The 20,157-nt window shown below is 42.3% G+C and overlaps 1 protein-coding gene across 3 annotated transcripts in view; it reads left to right on the top strand.

Moving 5' to 3' along the window:
* Positions 1-20,157, top strand: part of EDC3 (enhancer of mRNA decapping 3) — a 62,016-nt gene that overhangs the window by 23,231 nt on the left and 18,628 nt on the right. For all 3 annotated transcript variants that reach the window (XM_050799859.1, XM_050799861.1, XM_050799860.1), the window contains 2 exons: positions 637-956; positions 14,377-14,712. In XM_050799859.1, the coding sequence (XP_050655816.1) occupies positions 637-956; positions 14,377-14,712 (656 nt within the window). The remainder of the gene's footprint in view (positions 1-636; positions 957-14,376; positions 14,713-20,157) is intronic.

Raw genomic sequence — 20,157 nt, 5'->3', positions numbered from 1 at the left:
GAAACGATTCTCATGCCTCAGCCTCCTGGGTAGCTAGGATTACAGGTGTGCACCATCACACCCAACTAATTGTTTCTATTTTTAGTAGAGACAGGGTTTTGCCATGTTGACCAGGCTGGTCTCGAATGCCTCAAGTGATTCGTCTGCCTCGGCCTTCCAGAGTGCTGGGATTATAGGCATGAGCCATTGTGCCCAGCCCATGTAACACTTTTGATTGAATATGTACTTGTCTTTTCTACTGATCAGACTGAGTTCGTGTGGTCACATAGTGGTTTTCATCTCTATATACCAGATCAAAATAGTTCCTAGTGGAGGGCTTACCATATAGTATTTTATATTTATGCCTGTTGAATGAGCAAGGGAGTGAATGAATGAAAAAAAAGCCATTAAACATTGTGGGAATGTAAGATTAATATAGTTTTGTTGTTATCAATAGCCTCTTTTTAAAGGCCAGCATTGTGTCACTTGGACAGTTGGTGGCTGACCCCTGTCCTTAAGCACACAGCCCCCTTTCCTAGCCTCTGATAACTCATTAAAATGGAGTCCTGCAAAGGGGTAGCTGTTTGCTAATGAGCTCAGTTTCATCATTCTTACCACTATTATAATTTTGAGACTTGGCTTTTTTGTGTATTTCAGGGCAGGTGACATTACGGAGTTAAAAATTCTGGAGATACCAGGACCTGGAGGCAACCAACATTTTGGAGACGTTCATCAGACAGAATTAGGCCCTTCTGGTGTTGGCTGCCAAGTGGGCATCAGTCAGAATGGCACAGGCAAGTTGGTCAAGAAGCCAACCTCTTCCAGCAGTGCCCCTCAGAATATCCCTAAGAGGACAGATGTGAAGAGCCAGGATGTTGCCGTTTCCCCCCAGCAGCAACAGTGTTCAAAGAGCTATGTCGACAGGCACATGGAATCCTTGAGTCAGTCCAAAAGTTTCCGTCGTCGGCACAACTCCTGTAAGTAGGGTCAAGTTGATACTTCTTCTCAATCTAGTGTTTCAGGGCTATAAGCTATAAGCACTGCTGCTCTTTAAATAAATCCTTTATTACTCCAATAAAATGGATGCTGGCTGAGCTTCGCAAAAATACAACATGGTTCTCTTCCTCCAGGCCTAGTTCCTCAAGATGTTAAGGGAAAGGAAATAAGGTGTTAGGGATGCCTGTGAGCTTCCTGCCCTCTCTTACCACTTCCTTCGGGAAAAGTCTGCCCAGAGTTTACTGAGACTAACAGTGATGTTTTAAATCCAGTAAGTACTGGGTGTGGTGACATACATCTGTAGTCCCAGCTACTTGAGAGGTTGAGGCAGGAGGATTGTTTGAGCTCAGTTCAAGGCTAGTCTGGGCAAAATAGCAAGATTCTGTCTCTAAAAAAGGGAAAAAAACCCTTAAATCCTCTTACTGATGTTGGTAGTAGTGTCTGAGTTGAACCTGCACTTGGGCTGTTCCAGAGGATTCTTGAGTAACTTCTCTTTCTGTGATTTGAGACTCATCCTCAGAAAAGAGGAGAGGACTGATCCAAACATCTCTGTGATCTTTCATTTTCTAGCAGAGTGACAATTTTTAATTTGCTGTATTTGTTCCTACTGACACATCAAGAAGAATGTGCATTGGTCTGTGTTGCTGCCCAGTTTTGTTTGATACTAACCCATTATTAAATGCCATTTGCTGATTATAAAACCATAGCTGTGGCCAGGCACGGTGGCTCACACCTGTAATCCTAGCACTTTGGGCGGGCAGATCACCTGAGGTCAGGCGTTTGAGGCCAGCCTGGCCAACATGGTGAAACCTCGTCTCTGCTAAAAATACAAAAATTAGCTGGGCGTGGAGGCACATGCTTGTAATCTCAGCTACTTTGGAGGTTGAGGCAGGAGAATCCCTTGAACCCAGGAGGCAGAGGTTGCAGTGAGCTGAGATTGTGCCACTCCAGCCTGGGCGATAGAGCAAGACTCTGTCTCAAAAATAAAATAAATAATATAAAATGAAACCATAGTTGTGTTAGTGGTATGGTGGTGAGCATAGCTGCCTTCCAAAACCATAGTTAATTCACTAGAACTGTTCTTCTCCAACGTATTTACTAGAATAATGTTACGATAGTGAATCATAACATTCACTGGAATCTGTTATGCTTCTTAAATTAATATGAATGTTGTTTTAAAAAATTATTTCCAAATGGCAAACTATTCTCATTTTACTTAGATGGCTTTGTACTCAGAGATGGTAGCAGAATGTATTAGAAACTTTAAGTGAGAGACTGGGTGCAGTGGCTCACACCTGTAACCCCAACACTTCAGGAGGCTGAGGCAGGCGGATCGCTTGAGCCCCGGAGTTGGAGACCAGCCTGAGCAACATGGCAAAACCCCATCTCTACGAAAAAAAAATACAAAAAAATTAGCTGGGCATGGCGGCGTGCACCTGTGGTCCCAGCTACTCAGGAGGCTGAGGTGGAAGGATGGCTTGAGCCAGGGAGGCGGAGGTTGTGATTAGCCAAGATCATGCCACTGCACTTCAGCCTGGGTGACAGAGTGAGACTCTGTCTCAAAACGAACAACCAAAAGAAATTTTAAATGAGTATTCATTAACTCATTTAAAATTATAAGCTAGAGTCGTGCTATGGCATTACCTTCTAAAAGGCACAATTTAGAGTGAGTTATGTCTCTCTAGACCCCACTCAGAAAGTTTATTACATAAAATTCCAGATACTTCTTGCTACCATTGTTGCTCCTCACACTGTGGTCCTGGTGGCATTGTAGTAAGGTTTTAGTGTGCTGGGTGAATTCTGTTAATAGCTTGTGGTGTGACACCTGTGTCAGGGGCCAACATTTTTTTTTGAGATGGAGTCTCACTCTGTTGCCCAGGCTGGAGTGCAGTGGTGTGATCTCAGCTCACTGCAACCTCCACTTCCCGTGTTCAGGTGATTCTCCTGCCTCAGCCTCCCTAGGAGCTGGTACTACAGGCACTTGCTGCCATGCCCGGCTAGTTTTTTTTTTTTTTTTTTTTTTTCTGAGATGGAGTTTCGCTCTTGTTGCTCAGGCTGGAGTGCAATGGCACGATCTCGGCTCGCAGCAACCTCCGCCTCCTGGGTTCAAATGATTCTCCTGCCTCAGCCTCCCGAGTAGCTGGGATTACAGGCATGCGCTACCACGTCTGGCTAATTTTGTATTTTTAATAGAGATGGGGCTCCATGTTCGTCAGGCTGGTTTCAAACTCCCGACCTCAGGTGATCCGCCCACCTCGGCCTCCCAAAGTGCTGAGATTACAGGTATGAGCCACCGTACCAGGCTCCCTGGCTAATTTTTGTATTTTTAGTAGAGATGGGGTTTTGCCATGTTGCCTAAGCTAATTTCGAACTCCTGACTTCAGGTGGTCCGCCTGCCTCGGCCTCCAAAAGTGCTGGGATTACAGGTGTGAGCCACCGTGCCTGGCCTAAAAAAATTTTTTGATGTATGTAATGTACAGTTTCAAGGTAGTTTCCTTTGGTGCATAAGAAACAACTATCTGAAATGATGATGTTTGCAAATATGAGACTGAAATTCACTTGTGAGTTCTGTATCCTTAGAAAAATTGTAGAATACTTGGATAGAAAATTATTCTTTCCATTTGGACTTTAACCTTCTCTATTTTGCTTGCATTCTATTCTATTCTGTTCTGTTCTGTTCTGTTCTGTTCTGTTCTGTTCTGTTCTGTTCTATTCTATTCTATTCTATTCTATTCTATTCTATTCTATTCTATTCTGTTGAGATAGGGTCTTGCCTTGACACTCAGGCTGGAATGCAGTGATACGATCACAGCTCACTACAACCTTGAACTCCTGGGCTCAAACAATCCTCCCACCTCAGCCTCCTAAGTACCTGGGACTACAGATGTGTGCCATCATGCCTGGCTAGTTTTTTTATTTTTAGTAGAGATAAGGTCTCACTATGTTGCCCAGTCTGAAAATCTTTTTTCTTTTACCAGAAATTGTTGATTTGTTAGAAGTTCATATAGTCAGTTTATAATCTTCCATGCACTTGAAGATGACCCTTATTAGCAATTCGTATTATTTTTTCCTACATATTTTTCTCCCTGTTATTAACATCTTACATTGGTATGGTACATTTGTTATGATTATTGAACCGGTGTTGATGCATTATCATTAAACAAAGTCCATATTTTATTCAGATTGCCTTAGTTTTTACCTGATGCCCTTGTTCCAGGATCCTGTCCAGTATATCACATCACATTTGGTAGTCATGTCTCTGCTTGGCTCTTACAGTTTCTCAGACCTTCCTTGTTTTTGATGACCTAGACATTTTGATGAATACTGGTCAGGTATTTTGTAGAATGTCCCTCACTTGGTAGTTGATGTTTTTCTCATGATTAGACTGGGGTTATATGTTTGGGGGTGGAAGACAACAGAGGTAAAGTACCATTTTCATCACTTTGTGTCAAGTGTATATATTGTCACTATGGTTTATAACTTTTGATGTTCACCTTGATCACCTGGCTAAAGTAGTATATATCTAGTTTCTCCTCTGTAAAGTGACTCTTTCTTCCCCGTTGCATATGTACTCTTTGGAAGGAAATCATTATGTGCAGCCCACACCCAGGGAGTGAGGAGTTGTGTTCCCTCTCCTTGAGGACACAGCGTCTTCAGACATTACTTGAAATTCTTTTATTCCAGAGATTCCTCTCTTCTCCCCCATTTGTTTATGTGTTCAGTCATTTATTTATATCAGCATGTACTCATGGGTATTTATTTTATACTTTGGCTTATAATTCAATATTACTTTATTTTGTTACTCAAATTATTTCAGTTTTAGCTAGTCTCCAATCTTTCACTTGGATCTCATGTCCCTTTGACATACTCCAGTGGAATTTTTTTGTTTTTGTTTTTGTTTTTAGTACTTAGGTAGTTTCTGACACTGAAAGATGCTTGTTACTGCCACTACTGCTGCTGCTGGTGCTCCTCCTCCTCCTCTTCCTCCTCTTCCTCCTCCTCTCTCCCCCTCCCTCCCGCCCCTCCTCCCCAATTCTCCTTTCTTCCTTCTTCACTAGGTATGCTCATTGCTCTTGGGTGTCACCCTTATAGCTGACAGCAAGAAAATATGTGTATATACTTCTCTGCAGAGTTCACAGAAGAGAAAATATATATGTGTATATTTAACCAGTATATATATGTATTTAAATATTTCTATATGTAACTATGTATATTTTACTATACTAAGAATGAGTTCATACTGATGTCTCCAACTTTAATCCATTACCACATGGATTCTTCTAGTCTTCTCCTTTTGCTTGTCTGTTACTTCTCACTCCAACAGTGAGAAACCTGTCTGCTATTGTCATTCATTCTTTACATAATTATTCAATTCCAGTATACATGTATAGTGGTGTCAGAATTATTAACTCGTATCCCCATTCCTGTGGGAGACTGTCAAATAGAATATGGCACTTGCGTACCATTTCTTTTGCCTTTCATCTGACTCCATTCATTTCTAGAGTTATTTAGGTCTCCCATTTCCTTCATTGACTTGTTTCATATATTCATATTACAGTTAATTTGTTTTGTCACATTCTGCATTCCATCCTGGGGTCTCCTAACCTCTTAAATGATTTTTTAAAATTTGCATACACTAAGGCTCACTCTTTGTGCTGTAAAGCTCTGTGGGTTTTGACAAATACAGCATCGTGTATCTGTCATTACAGTGTTAAACAGAATAGTGCATTGTCCTAAACAATCTCTTGTGCCTCACCTGTTCAGCTGTCCCCACGTCCCCCTGGCAACTACTGATTTTTTTATTATCCCATCTCTGCAGTTTTGCATTTTCCAGAATATCGCATAATTAAAATTATACAGTATATTGCCCTTTCAGACTGGCTTCTTTCACTTAGCAAGATGCATTTAAGATTCATTCATGTCTTTTTGTGGCTTGATAGCTCATTTCTTTAATTGATGGATAACGTTCCATTGTGTGGATGTATCAGTTCCATTCACCTATTGCAGGGCATCTTGGTGGCTTCCAGGTTTTGGTTATTCTGCTTTTGCTGTTTTGTCAGTTTCCTTTTTCTAGATTGTTAACTGTACATAAGTAAGGTAAAGAGATCGTAGGGCAGTAAAATGTTACTATTTTTCAAGGAACTTATTTAGAATCCAGATTAGTTTGGAAAATGTTTGTGGCCTGGGAATTTGGTAATGAGACATGGCTCAGAATAGGTTGCTGAAAGAAGGTAGAGTTATAATTATTTTTCCACTCATTGAGCCCTGTAAGTAGAAAGGTCTGCCTTAGAATTTTCTCCAGTTTATGTACATTGACGTTGAGACTAGTAGATTGATGAAGCTATATAAATATCTGTCGGCCGGGTGTGGTGGCTCACACCTGTAATCTTAACACTTTGGGAGGCCAGGATGGGCAGGTTGCTTGAGCTCAGGAGTTTGAGACTAGCCTGGGCAACATGGTGAAACCCTGTCTCTGCAAAAATACAAAAAATAGCTGGGTGTGGTGGCGGGCGCCCGTAATGCCAGTTACTCAGGAGGCTGAGGCATAAGAATTGCCTGAACCTGGGAAGTGGAGGTTGCAGTAAGCTGAGATTGTGCCACTGCCCTCCAGCCTGGGCAACAAAGCAAAACTCTGTCTCAGGAAAAAAAAAAAAAAAAAGAAAGAAAAGAAAGAAGGAAATGTAATCTGTCTTCATTTCTGGCTTTTAAGTGTTCTTTCAGGATTGCAATAAGGAGTTGAGGAATTTGTTGGTTTATAATAGTTACCTAATCCAACATTGATAATTTAGCACAAGCAGATTTTACTCTCTTCTCTTGGGGTGGGAGTGGGTTTAAAGAATCATATAAAGAATAGTTTTTCTGTGACCATTCAGAATGTTTGTCAAATAGATATAACATCAGTCCTAGGGAGCAGAGGGAAACCAAGCCTTGTTTAGGATGCAGCTCTGTGTATGGGTATAATTCATATTTATCAAATCCCATGTCACAGTTAAAAATGGTGACCATGAGGGGCAGATGAAAGGCATCCCTCTCTGAAATCTTAGTCTATGAACTTGAATAGTCATTGGTAACATGCATTTGAATAAAAATTTAACAGTTAAGTTAAGGCTCTTTTGCCTGTAGAACATGAAAGTAGGTAGCTGAGGCCGGGCATGGTGGCTCATGCCTCTAATCCCAGCACTTTGGGAGACTGAGGTGGGCGGATCACCTGAGATCAGGAGTTTGAGACCAGCCTGGCCAACATGATGAAGCCCTGTCTCTACTAAAAATACAAAAAATTAGCTGGACCTGGTGGTACATGCCTGTAATCCCAGCTACTCGGGAGGCTGAGGCAGGAGAATTGCTTGAACCCAGGAGGTGGAGGCTGCAATGAGCCGAGATCGTACCATTGCACTCCAGCCTGGGCAACAAGAGTGAAACTGCATCTCAAAACAAACGAAGTAGATAGCTGGCCTTTAGTTCATTTATATTTAGAGAGAGGTGGTCCTATAGGCACGACATTGCCTCTGTTTAGCGCTGATTTTCATTTTTCTCTTTGTTACTGGAGGTGGAGAGAAATGAGAAATGGTATTGAACCTTTTAAATGGAAAGAAGGTCAATATTATCTTGTTGCAATATGGTTGGGCTTTAACAGTCTGTTCATTTTAACAGTCATCCCGCCACCTGAGGCAGGAAGTGAATTTTGCCAAGTTTTCATGGTCCTAGTGAGGTCTTCTTGACTTTTAAACTTCCTTGGATGTGCTTCATATATCTAATAGGCTTGAAAACCCAAGGCCTAGAATTTGAGGGTTAAGAAGAAGGTCCCATATATTCTCAGGCACCTTCTCATGATGCCTGTTGAATCTGGCAGTAAAACATTTGTAGTTTAACTTTCAGGTACCCTTTAGTGTGGTAAGTGCAGGACAAAGTTCCCCCTTACAGTGTGTGTGTGACAAAAACCAATAAATAAGTGGCATTGAGGGTTACACAACAATGGGTTTGTTACAGGTTGTCCTGGCCAAAGGGCCTCTGTGCCAAAGGCTGGCAGAAAAACGGCACAGGAAGGCGGCCAGCCTGCAGTCTTTTTTTTTTTTTTTTTTTTTTTTTTTGGAGACGTAGTCTCGCTCTGTCACCCAGGCTGGAGTGCAGTGGCACAATCTCGGCTCACTGCAAGCTCCGCCTCCCGGGTTCAAGCCATTCTCCTGCCTCAGCCTCCCGAGTAACTGGGACTACAGGCGCCTGCCACCACGCCTGGCTAATTTTTTTGTATTTTTAGTAGAGACGGGGTTTCACCGTGTTAACTAGGATGGTCTCGATCTCCTGACCTCGTGATCCACCCGCCTTGGCCTCCCAAAGTGTTGGGATTACAGGCGTGAGCCACCGCGCCCGACCCCTGCAGTCTTAATACTTGCATGGCCCTTGTAATTGAAAGGTAAAGAAATCTGGGAAGACTGTTTATCTTTTCCAATGGAAGTGTTTTTCTCTTGCAGTGGCCAAAGGCCAGTTTAATGCAGAGCCAGGCCCTTTGGGCTGAGTTAGCCAAGTACTGAGACAGCTTATTCACTCAGGACTTCCTAATATTTGTATTAAAGTAAGAGGAAAGGGAAGAATAAGAGACAACTGCGCACATTAGCCTGCCTTGCATTTATTTTATATTCTCTTACTGACCTGTGATGTCAGTATTTCCTCTTGGGAAATGTTTTTCACACTCTACTTTCCTGACAGTGTTTAAAACATAGCTGGTCCTTAGTGTCTATGTCTCGAATGAATCAACTCTGCATTTAGAGGAGTACAGGAAAACATCTGAAACCTTCTACATACACATCTCTGGGTTTTGTTGTAAGTTATGTTTGTAGAATCCTACAGCTGAGCCAAAAAACGGTGACCAGTGCCCAGCATCATTAGGGCAGAATTAGGGCATCTCCCATTGTGAACCCTATTAGTCTTTATAGTGGGGCACTTTGTCAACATGCTTTGAGCGAACTTTACAGCTAGTCATGTTTGTTTTCTTTACTTTTCTACTTTGCATTTCAGTAGCTCCTCCTCATGTGGCATGATACGAAGTGGGTACTATTTTTTAGCTTTTTATTTTTATTTTTTATTTTTTGAAACTGAGCAAAAGTTTTCTTTCTACGCTGCACTCTCTCCCCCCAAATAAAGGTTGGGTATCTCTTATGCAAAATGCTAGGGAGCAGAAGTGTTTCAGATTTTGGATTATTTAAAAAGTATTTCGGAGTATTTCTGGAATACATACCAGTTGAGCATCCCTAATCCAGAAATCCAAAATGCTCCAATCAGCATTTTCTTTGAACACCACGTTGGCGCTCAGAAATTTTTGGATTTTGGATGTTTGGATTAGGGATGCTCAGCTTGTGCTTTCAAACATTCATATTGGTGTTCAGTGGTTAGTGCACTGTTTAGGGCTAACAAATACTGCGCTAGTGGTTAGAGAAGCAACTCGTGCTTTTCTTTTTCTTTTTCTTTATGTTTTATTTTATTTTGATTTTTTGAGACAGAGTCTTGCTCTGTCACCCAGGCTGGAGTGCAGTGGCGCAATTTCGGCTGACTGCAACCTCTGCCTCCCGGTTTCAAGTGATTCTCCTGCCTCAGCCTCTGGAGTAGCTGGGATTACAGGCATGTGCCACCACGCCCAGCTAATTTTTGTATTTTTAGTAGAGACAGGTTTCCCCATGTTGGCCAGGTTGGTCTCAAACTCCTGAGCTCAGGCGATCCACCCACCTTGGCCTCCCACAGTGCTGGGATTACAGGTGTGAGCCACCTTGCCAGGCCAGCTCATGCTTTTCAAACTTTAGTTCCAGGATAACTGACCTTCTACCAGTGTCATTTGGGAAGTCTGACCTGCCTTCAGAGTATTTGGGTCTTTGGATTCTAGATTCTTTCCTGTTTTCTCCTATGACTGTTTTTGTGCCTCTACCTGTTCCTCTTTAGCGGTATCTGTATCCTGTTTCCTCTGAGCTTTATTCTTGGTCACCTGGTTTCAGGAGCTTTGGGTTTTATCTGAATGGGAACGATTTCCCATTTTGCTTCCTTAACCCTGTCTTCTCCTTCATTGATCAACTGCTTATTTTCATCAGTCATTGTAATAGTTGCAGGATAGTTCATTGTCAGTCATATTGGACATGACTGAACTTTTTCCACTGAAGCCCTTGCTTCATAACTCTTTTGTATTATATTATTGTCAACAACTTTATCTTCCTGGCCTTTTCAGTCATGCAACAAAGTTGGCATGATTTTTATTGCTTTTTCTTGTAGTTAATGTCAAGTTGCCCTTTTTTTATAACCTCTTTTTAGACTTTTAACTTTTGATTGGCTAGTGTTTGCTTTTTTAAAATATATATGTAACTGTTTTTATTTCTTAATTCAGCGGAGTTTTGTGTACTTACACTGAACCCGGCACAGTGTTGGGTGACACGTGTGAATGACATCATTCCTGTCCTCTGTTGGCTTATAAACTCCATGGGAAGTTAGAGCAAGAACACAGATTAACTACAGAACAAAGTTGGTAATATAGCATAAGTGCTAGGTCAGTGGTACCCACAGTGTTGTAAGTGGTCAGATGGGAGTGATTTTTTTAGCAAGAGTAATCAAAGATAGTGTGTTTGGGCTGAGTCTGTAACAGCAAAAATGAGAAATAACTTAAAAGTTAATCAGTAGGTATGATCTATGTGCTGTAATATGGTATGATCTATGATTTATGCAGTTATAAAAAGTAAGATACAGTCTTTGAAGAATTTTTTCATGAAACTCAAGGATGCTCCTGAGCAAGAAAGCAGGATATAAAACTTCATAAGATGGATGCAAATTTTTTACTAAAAGAAAAATCAAAATATTATGTGAATATTTAGAATTTTCTACATATTTTGTGCATTATCTGGTATGAACATCTGTTAACAAACATTATTTTTAAAAAGGAATACTCATTTCCTATTACCTTTGAATTATTTATTTGACCGTTGTGCTGTACTGAATCATTTTTCATTTTTGCATTGTGTGTACATTTTTTCTTTTTTCTTTTTTCTTTTTTTTTTTTGAGACAGAGGCTCGCCCTGTCACCCAGGCTGGAGTGCAGTGGTGAAATCTTGGCTCACTGCAAGCTCCACCTCCTGGGTTCAAGCGATTCTCGTGCCTCAGCCTCCCGAGTAGCTGGGATTACAGGTGTGTGCCACCATGCCCAGTGAATTTTTTTGTGTGTTTAATAGAGATAGGATGAGAAAGCAGAGCTGAATCAGGAAGAAAGAATGGGTATGAAAATATAAGGTCAGGATAACACCAGTAGCAATATACACAGACAAGGGAAGAACAAGAGAATAAGGATTATCAATGTACTGCCTCAGTATTAAATCAAAACATCCTATTAGAAATAGGTCTCTTGCCCAGTGGTCACTCTTCAGTGGGTATGTGTTTCCCCAGGTGTGGACGGAATGATTCACCAGGACATAGGAAGAAGATACTGAATATTCTATTTTTTATTTTAACTAAAAACAGTAGAAATTAAACTTTATGAATTTTAATGTATTGATGAAAACTAGCACCCTTATGAAGTTCCATGCCAGCCAATTGCTGCCTGTATTTGAGATATCTGAGGAAAATATGACTTTCTATAACAAGAAGTCTATCCATGCTAGTGGGTATACATCATTTTTTAAAAATTGCAGTAAAATATACATAAAATTTACCATTTTAACCATTTTTAAGTGTACAGTTCAGTGGCATTAAGTGCATTCACACTCTACAACCATGCCAATTTTTAACTAAATCATATAAAAATGTATATGTGGCTTAAAAAGATTCTCATAAAGAAACTATATGTTAAGTAACGATAATACTAATGTAATCATAAGTAAACAAGAAAATGGCAGAACACTTTCCCTATTCCTCTTATAGGCCTTCTTTAGCTAGAATGAGGTTGTCAAAAATTAATCAAATCTATGAAGATGGTCTCCCAAATTAAAAAGTATCAAGAAGGTCATTCCAAACATGAATCCACATTAACTATTACGAATTAACTTCACCCTAAGTGTATACTCTGCGTCAAAAGTCTGCAAACTGTAGCCCATGGGCCAAATCCAACCCACTGCCTGTTTTTGTAAATAAAGTTTTATTGGCACACAGTCATGGTCTAGGCAAAGTTAAAAGAACACAGAGGATAATGTCTAGAAAATGTACACACAGCTGGGGGTGGTAACTCACACCTGTAATCCTAGCACTTTGGGAGGCCGAGGCGGACAGATCACCTGAGGTCAGAAGTTCCAGACCAGCCTGACCAACATGGTGAAACCCCTCCTTCCATTTATTTAGACTGTGATAGAGGTTCAGTCTAGCATACCAGTCACCTGATCCACTCTTTCAGGGTAGTCAGATGGAGACCAGAGCTTGATTCTCTGGGGGTGGGTGGTTTGGGGAATTCTGTGGGACCTTCTGCCTTGGCTGCCAGAGTAGTTGTTGACTGATGTGTGGTAGCCAAATAGGGTGTCAGAGACAGGGTGTGGCTGGCTACTGTGTTGTGGATGTGCATCAGTATGGCCTCTAAGGATCAGCTCGGTATGGACCCTCATTATTTGGTGTTTCAGAAACTGCTTACCCAGAAGAGAGAAAATTCTGAGAAAAGAGATCACATTAACCGAAAGGTCTAAAGAAAGGTTTGTAAGTCAGTATAGCAATTTGTATTGGTAGGTGTATACCTGGCTCAGAATGTAGAATTTCTTGAACAAACCAGGGATTCCCCACTGCTGGGATCTAGCCTAAGGCCAAATTAAAAATCAGAAGATTGCTTGCTGGGTAAGCATAGAATTAAGGACTAGCTGAATAGTATTTTCCTGTAAGCTAAAAGAAGACCAGGCCTTCTTTTAGTCTGGGGGTATTTCTCTCTTAAACAACTGCCAGACGTTCAGACTCAAACTGAAGCAGGATATTTCCCTTCCCTGACCTATTCATGGAACTCATGACGGGGTACCTCATTTACTCCGCCCACTGCTCTCAACTCCTTGCTGAAGGGAGTGTGCGAGTGAATGAGGCAGGAACTGGAGTGCACAAGCCCTGGAACCGGCTGTTTCAGTGCCAGTGGGATCAAACTCCACTCAGACCCGCTGTGTTCTACCCATTGTGGGAGTGAGTGCATAGATGAGCAGGTGCAGGAGCCAGAACGAACGCTCTTGGGCACCAGCAGGAGCGAACTCAGTGCAGGCCATGTGGCAGCACCTACGTGGGGTGCCTGTAACTCCTGAAGCCCTAGATGATGTGTTATGGTGCTCTTTTAGCTCTGCCATCCACAGATGGCTTAAGTGTTAACAGCTCAGTGGGCCTGCAGCTGCCCTCTGCCAGTGAGGGCAAAGGGCCAATGTGACAGCCTTTTGTATCTGCACTCATGGCTTCTGAGCTTTTGTCCAGTGTCCAGGAAAAATGAGGTCACATGAACGAATTAAAGGATGGTAAATGTGGGTGATTTTATTTTTATTTATGTGGGAAGGGGAGCTGAAAAGGGGACAGTGGGTGGTGGATAGGTAATTTTCCCCTGAAGTCTGGCTGTCTCCAGCCGGATTCTTCTCCACAGTTACACAGTCAAGCAGTTCCTCTGAAGTCAAGCCACTTCTCTGACATCCAGCCGTAGTCTCCAACGTCCAGCTGTTTCTCATCTCTGCTGACTGAGTCTGGGGTCTTTATAGGCACGGGATAGGGTGGTGCAGGGCCATGGGTGGTTTAAGAAAAGGCAACATTCTGGTGGGAAAACAGGGATATAAGTTCTCACTTTGGGCCACAATCTCACACTTTTCAGCTTCGAAGGTGGGGCTTCGCCAGGGACCTGCCTCTAGAATTTCTCTGCCTCCTGCCTCTATCGTATCAAAACCACCATGCTATGTTCTTACTCTTCCTCTTGTTTGCTAATAGTAAGTTGTCAGAAAAGCTTTTGTCATTACCAGTTTCCTTATGAAGGGGATAACTGGTTAAGATTTCCAGAAGTACTGCTTAGTTCATATTCATTAACAAGTTACTTGGGTGTAATATTTATTATTGTTGTTGTTGTTGTGTGTGTGTGTGTGTGTATGTGTGTGTGTGTGTGTTTTGAGACAGGTTCTTGCTCTGTTGCCCAGGCTGGGGTGCAGTGTCGTGATCATAGCTCACTGCAGCCTTGAACTCCTAGGCACAAGCAATCCTCCTGCCTCAGCCTCCTAACGTGGGATTATAGGCGTGAGCACCGTGCCCAGATTGGGTGATGTTTGAAACCTATTATTCCAAATGAGATTTGTTGTTTGTGCTACTTAATATGATTTTGCAGTACTTACCTTTACCATTTTCACATTGGTTCCTGTAACGCTCTCCACAAAGGACTGATGTACTGTATTTTCCACTTTCACTTAGTGCTTTCTGTGGATACACTGACTTTAGTCCCTATTTTTTCTCCAGGGTCATCTAGTAGCAGGCACCCAAATCAGGCAACTCCAAAGAAGAGTGGTTTAAAGAATGGCCAGATGAAGAATAAAGATGACGAGTGCTTCGGGGATGATATTGAGGAGATCCCAGACACAGATTTTGATTTTGAAGGGAACTTGGCTCTTTTTGACAAGGCAGCAGTGTTTGAGGAGATTGATACCTATGAAAGGAGAAGTGGTACCCGTTCCCGGGGCATCCCAAATGAAAGGCCAACTCGGTACCGCCATGATGAGAACATCTTGGAGTCAGAGCCCATTGTCTACCGACGGATCACAGTGCCCCACAACGTGAGCAAGGAGTTCTGTACGGGTGAGTCGCACCAGGTCCCACATCCTGCTGGTTGCTGTTGCCTTTCTCTTGTGCTTAAAACAGAAAGACCTGGCTTCTGAGTCAGAATCTCACACTAGGAATTCGTTTAAGTGGCTTGGTGGCTGGCCCAGTATTATTGTCTCTTGGGGACTGCAGCCAATAACAGCATTCTGCCACGGTTAGGGGGTAATTTCTCTAGATGTCTGTGTATATCCTGTATCTGGCAGGATCTGACCTACTACTTACTTAGTATGTTGTGAGTAACAATTACAGGCAAAGGACCTGCTATGTAGATTCAAATATTCAGATCTGTTTTTACTTTGGCTTCCCTGTTACTGCCCATATATTTCACCAGACTTCAACTCTGTTTTACTAAGTATTTGTTGTTGCAAAAAACAGTTTAAGATGGATGATTGGAATCACTGGCTAAAAATAGAGTTTTAATAAATTACATTTCTTTTTTTTTTTTTTTTTTTTTTTTTTTTTTTTTGAGACGGAGTCTCGCTCTGTTGCCCAGGCTGGAGTGCAGTGGCCAGATCTCAGCTCACTGCAAGCTCCGCCTCCCGGGTTCCCGCCATTCTCCTGCCTCAGCCTCCCGAGTAGCTGGGACCACAGGCGCCGCCACCTCGCCCGGCTAATTTTTTGTGTTTTTAGTAGAGACGGGGTTTCGCCGTGTTAGCCAGGATGGTCTCGATCTCCTGACCTTGTGATCCGCCCGTCTCGGCCTCCCAAAGTGCTGGGATTACAGGCTTGAGCCACCGCGCCTGGCCACATTTCTTTACTATGCTGTTCTTATCTCCTGTTAGCCCAGGATATTGAAAGTTGGCTAATTTCATGTAACAGTATAGTACCTTATGTAGGCCACTGTAGATGACAATCTAGTTCTGTTACCTCAGTGATTATTGTTTCTTGTTTTAGCGTTAGAACATTTTCTTCAAACTCATGGCATAGAAAACAGATTAAAGCAGCTGTGAGAGAGGTAATTCACCACATCCCTGTCTCATCCCTTCCCACCAAACCACATTACCAACTGGGCTTCTTGGAATATGGTTTGAAAATTGTTGTTATTGAATGATCTAAGAGCTAAAGGGGAAGTCATAATCATTTTAGTAAGTAGAGAAGGAATTGAGTATAATATTTTTATTTTGGTTTAAAGTTTGGAATATAAGGAATATAAATCTTGAATGCTGGTAGCTGCTATAAGGAGAACAGTGGATGCGGCTAATTGCATTTGGAGCAAAGTCAGACATGGCTTTTTTTATAGGTAATAGTAAGACTCGGTTGTATTTGGTTTTGCTGAGTATAGTAGCTTGCTTGTGCTTTCCATGTGAAAAAAAAATAGGCCAACTGTCAGGCTAAGAAAGACGGCTAAAAAAAAACCAAGACTGCTGAATTATGTCAGTCTTTTGCTGGCAGATTCTGGTAGGCATGCCTGTTTACTAAGGTGGTGTCCTTAAGTGGCAGTGACAGTGACAGTGTAACTTGCCAAAGTCCTTTCATTTTTAACACCTGTGTAAAGGCAAACAGCCTAGCTCGGAATCGGGTTTAATTTAAATTGCTATGTTTTAAGCCTTTCAAAGGCAGTTATCATCTGTTAAGTTTGGTACTCCTCCAGATCAGCCAACTATCCTCCTCTGACTGCTTCCTTTTTTTACTGCCATCTTTGTAAAAAAAAAAAAAAGCTGCTCCTGCTGCTAGCTCTCTGTATCTGTAGTCCAAGTGCTACTGCTGAGGCTGTTGGATTATGCAGTGTGTGATTTCCCTGAAACTATTTACACTGCAGGAATTTTTTTTTTTTTTTTTTTTTTTTGAGATGAAGTCTCACTCTGTTGCCCCAACTGGAGTGCAATGGCGCGATCTCGGCTCACTGCAACCTCCACCTCCCAGGTTCAAGCGATCCTCCTGCCTCAACCTCCCGAGTAGCTGGGACCACCATGCCCAGCTAATTTTTTTGTATTTTTAGTAGCGATGGGGTTCACCATATTGGCCAGGCTGGTCTTGAACTCCTGACCTCATGATCCACCCACCTTGGCCTCCCAAAGTGCTGGGATTATAGGCATGAGCCACCGCACCCGGCCCTACACTTCAGGATTTTTTGAACTTGGGAAGATTATGATCTGCCCTGGAGTCAAGTGGCTAAGAGTGAGAATAACAGTGAGAATCAGGGAGGATTCTCAGATCTAACAGAGCCTGAGAAAATATTTACTAACGTGAACAAAAGCAGAGGTAGAAATTTTTTCCTACTGCACACTCTGGCTTCCCAACTTGATCTTCACACCTCTTTTGTTTTTGATGACTGAAGTGAAAAGTTCTGTCATATAAAACTGTTTTCCTATCAATAAACGTACTACAAACCACATGTGCTGGTCCTTAGCCATAAACTTGGGTGTGGCGTCTTGTGGTATGTAGTGACCAGTTGCACTCCACTGGTTCAATGAGGGGGAAAGAAGCCCAGCAACTTTATGCCATCTGGTTTTTCTCTTTGTTCTTAACATTGACAAGGAGTGAAAATGAAGCCCTTTTGCCAAGCAGTGTCTGTGCTGGAAATAGAGCAAACAGGCAGTTATCTTACTGAGCAGCTTCTTCTACAGGGGTTTTTTCTCTGTGTTCCAATTCCAAGGCACAATCCTCAAGCAGGTTTTCACTGAGGGGCAGTCAGTCAATGCAGTTTCTCCATTGATCTTTCTCCATTGGATCTGCCATCCAAATGTTTGGGTGAAAAAAGGCAAACTAGATTGTATAGGGAAACAGTCTAAGACCATAAAATGTTAGTGTTAGTTGATCACCTAGTATAATTTTCTCATTTTACAGATGAGGACATGAGGCCCAGAGAGGTAAAGCCTTTTTTTTTTTTTTTTTTTTTTTTTTTTAAAGACAGAGTCTTGCTCTGTCATCCAGGCTGGAGTGTAGTGGCATGATCTCAGCTCTCAGCGCACTGCAACCTCCACCTCCCGGGTTCAAGCAATTATCCTGCCTCAGCCTTGTGAGTAGCCGGGATCACCATGCCTAGCTAATTTTTGTATTTTTAGTAGAGATGAAGTTTCACCATATTGTCCAGGCTGCTCTTGAACTCCTGACCTCGTGATTCACCCGCCTCGGCCTCCCAAAGTGCTGGGATTATAGGCGTGAGCCACCGCGCCCGGCTGGTAAAGGCTTTTCCATTGGCCAGATGCAGTGACTCACTCCTGTAATCGCAGCACTTTGGGAGGCCAAGGTGGGAGGATTGCTTGAACTCAGGAGTTCAAGACCAGCTTGGGCAACAAAGTGAGACCCTGTCTCTACAAAAAAATAGAAAACATTAACTGGGCACAGTGGCACGTGCCTATAGTCCCAGCTACTCAGGAGGCTGAGGTAGGAGCATCGTTTGAGCCCGTGAGGTTGAGGCTGCAATGAGCCAAAGTCATGCCACTGTATTGCAGCCTGGATGACAGAGCCAGACCCTGTGTCAAAAAAAAAACCCACGAAAACCTTACCCATCACATCTCCTTTTCTCTTCTAAATGTGAATAAAAAATGAGCAAAAATATAAGAAGAGAAGGGCAGTTTAATGGCAAATAGACTACAGATGATCCCCCAACTTACAATGGTTAGACTTATTTTTTGACTCTAGGATGATGTGAAAGCAATACTTATTCAGTAGAAACTATAGTTCAGGCCGGGCGGGGTGGCTCACACCTGTAATCCCAGCACTTTGGGAGGCCGAGGCGGGTGAATCACGAGGTCAGGAGTTCAAGAGTAGCCTGGCCAATATGGTGAAACCCTGTCTCTACTAAAAATACAAAAAATTAGCTGGTAATGGCAGGCGCCTGTAATCCCAGCTACTTGGGAAGCTGAGGCAGGAGAATCGCTTGAACCCAGGAAGTGGAGGTTGCAATGAGTCGAGATCATGCCACTGCACTCCAGCCCTGGCGACAGACTGAGACTCTGTCTAAAAAAAAAAAGAAAGAAACTGTAGTTCAAATTATGAACTGACATCTTTTCCTGAGCTAGCAATATGCAGGTATGATATTCTCCAATGCTGGGCAGCAGCAGGAGCCACAGTAGTCAGCCATGCAGCCATGAGAGTAAACAACCAGTATTCTACAGTGTACTGTTTTGCCAGATGATTTTGTCCAACTGTAGGCTAATGTAAGTGGTCTGGGCAGGTTTAAGGTAGGCTAGGCTGAACTATGGTGTTTGTTTGGTAGATTAGGTGTATTAAATGCATTTTCAACTTAGATATTTTCAATTTACGACGGGTTTATTGGGATAACACCCATTTTAAGTTGAGGGACATCTCTGTAGTCTTTTCTTTAGTACTGTACTGTCTCAGGAATAGACCATCAGTTTACAGAAGTAACTTGGAGAGCTCCCACAGTCTGGCCTTGTGGCATTCATATCCTAGAATACCAAGTACTTTTCTACTAATCCCCACTGTAGCAAAAGAACATGTTTATTGCTCATTTGGTGATGGCTTGGGATTTAGGATTCTGATAGCTTGCTGCTGGTGCCCTATATATTGACTTCATGCTAAGTGGTGTCAACCAAGTACATAAGCTATTTTTCACTAATTGCTTATACTCCTCTTGGCAGTACTCTTTGCCAGCTGTGTGTGTTGTGATGGGGAACAGTGTTGTTTTAGGTCTGTTGATTGGGAAAACACATTCAGGAAGCAACTAAATTTAGCTCTTTGTTTAACCCCAATTTTTTCTCTCTGGAAAGTCCTTTCAGGTTCTTTGGCAGGGCCTCTGTCTCCAGCAGTCACGGATCATCAGACATTTCTCTAGCTTGGCCCTGCCCTGCTAAATAATGGTGTCCAGTGATCACACTCTGGATTGGCCAGGGTCTTTCTAGATCCAGACTTGTAATTTGAAATTCTTTGAAGACTGATTCTATGTGCATGTGTTAAGTTTAAATATAAAACACTAGATGTGTGTGAGCACTCTATATTCAGTGGTGAGATCTCCCCAAAGAATACTGCTTAGGAAAGTGGTAAGGCTTCAGAGAAGAATCTTTTTTTTTTTTTTGAGACGGAGTCTCGCTCTGTCACCCAGGCTGGAGTGCAGTGGCGCGATCTCGGCTCACTGCAAACTCCACCACCTGAGTTCGAGTGATTCTCCTGTGTTAGCCTCCCATGTAGCTGGGATTACAGGCGCACACCACCACACCTGGCAAATTTCTGTATTTTTAGTAGAGATGAGGTTTCACCATTTTGGCCAGGCTGGTCTCGAATTCCTGATCTCAGGTGATCTGCCCACCTTGGCCTCCCAAAGTGCTGGGATTACAGGCATGAGCCACCATGCCCAGCCTAACACTCATGATATTCTAAAGGAAATATTTTAAGACAGTTTGGGTCAGTCAAAACACTGTGTTTATTATGTTTATTATATGTAACTGACTCTAAGACATGCTTGCCTTTAAGTTACGAAAATATAATAGGTGATGGAAAGATTCCATATATGCCCAG

Source organism: Macaca thibetana, chromosome 7, assembly GCF_024542745.1.
Source record: "Macaca thibetana thibetana isolate TM-01 chromosome 7, ASM2454274v1, whole genome shotgun sequence".
In the NCBI taxonomy this organism is placed as follows: domain Eukaryota; kingdom Metazoa; phylum Chordata; class Mammalia; order Primates; family Cercopithecidae; genus Macaca; species Macaca thibetana.
The sequence above is the reverse complement of the archived record's forward strand: the minus strand, read 5'-3'. Positions and strand labels throughout refer to the sequence as shown.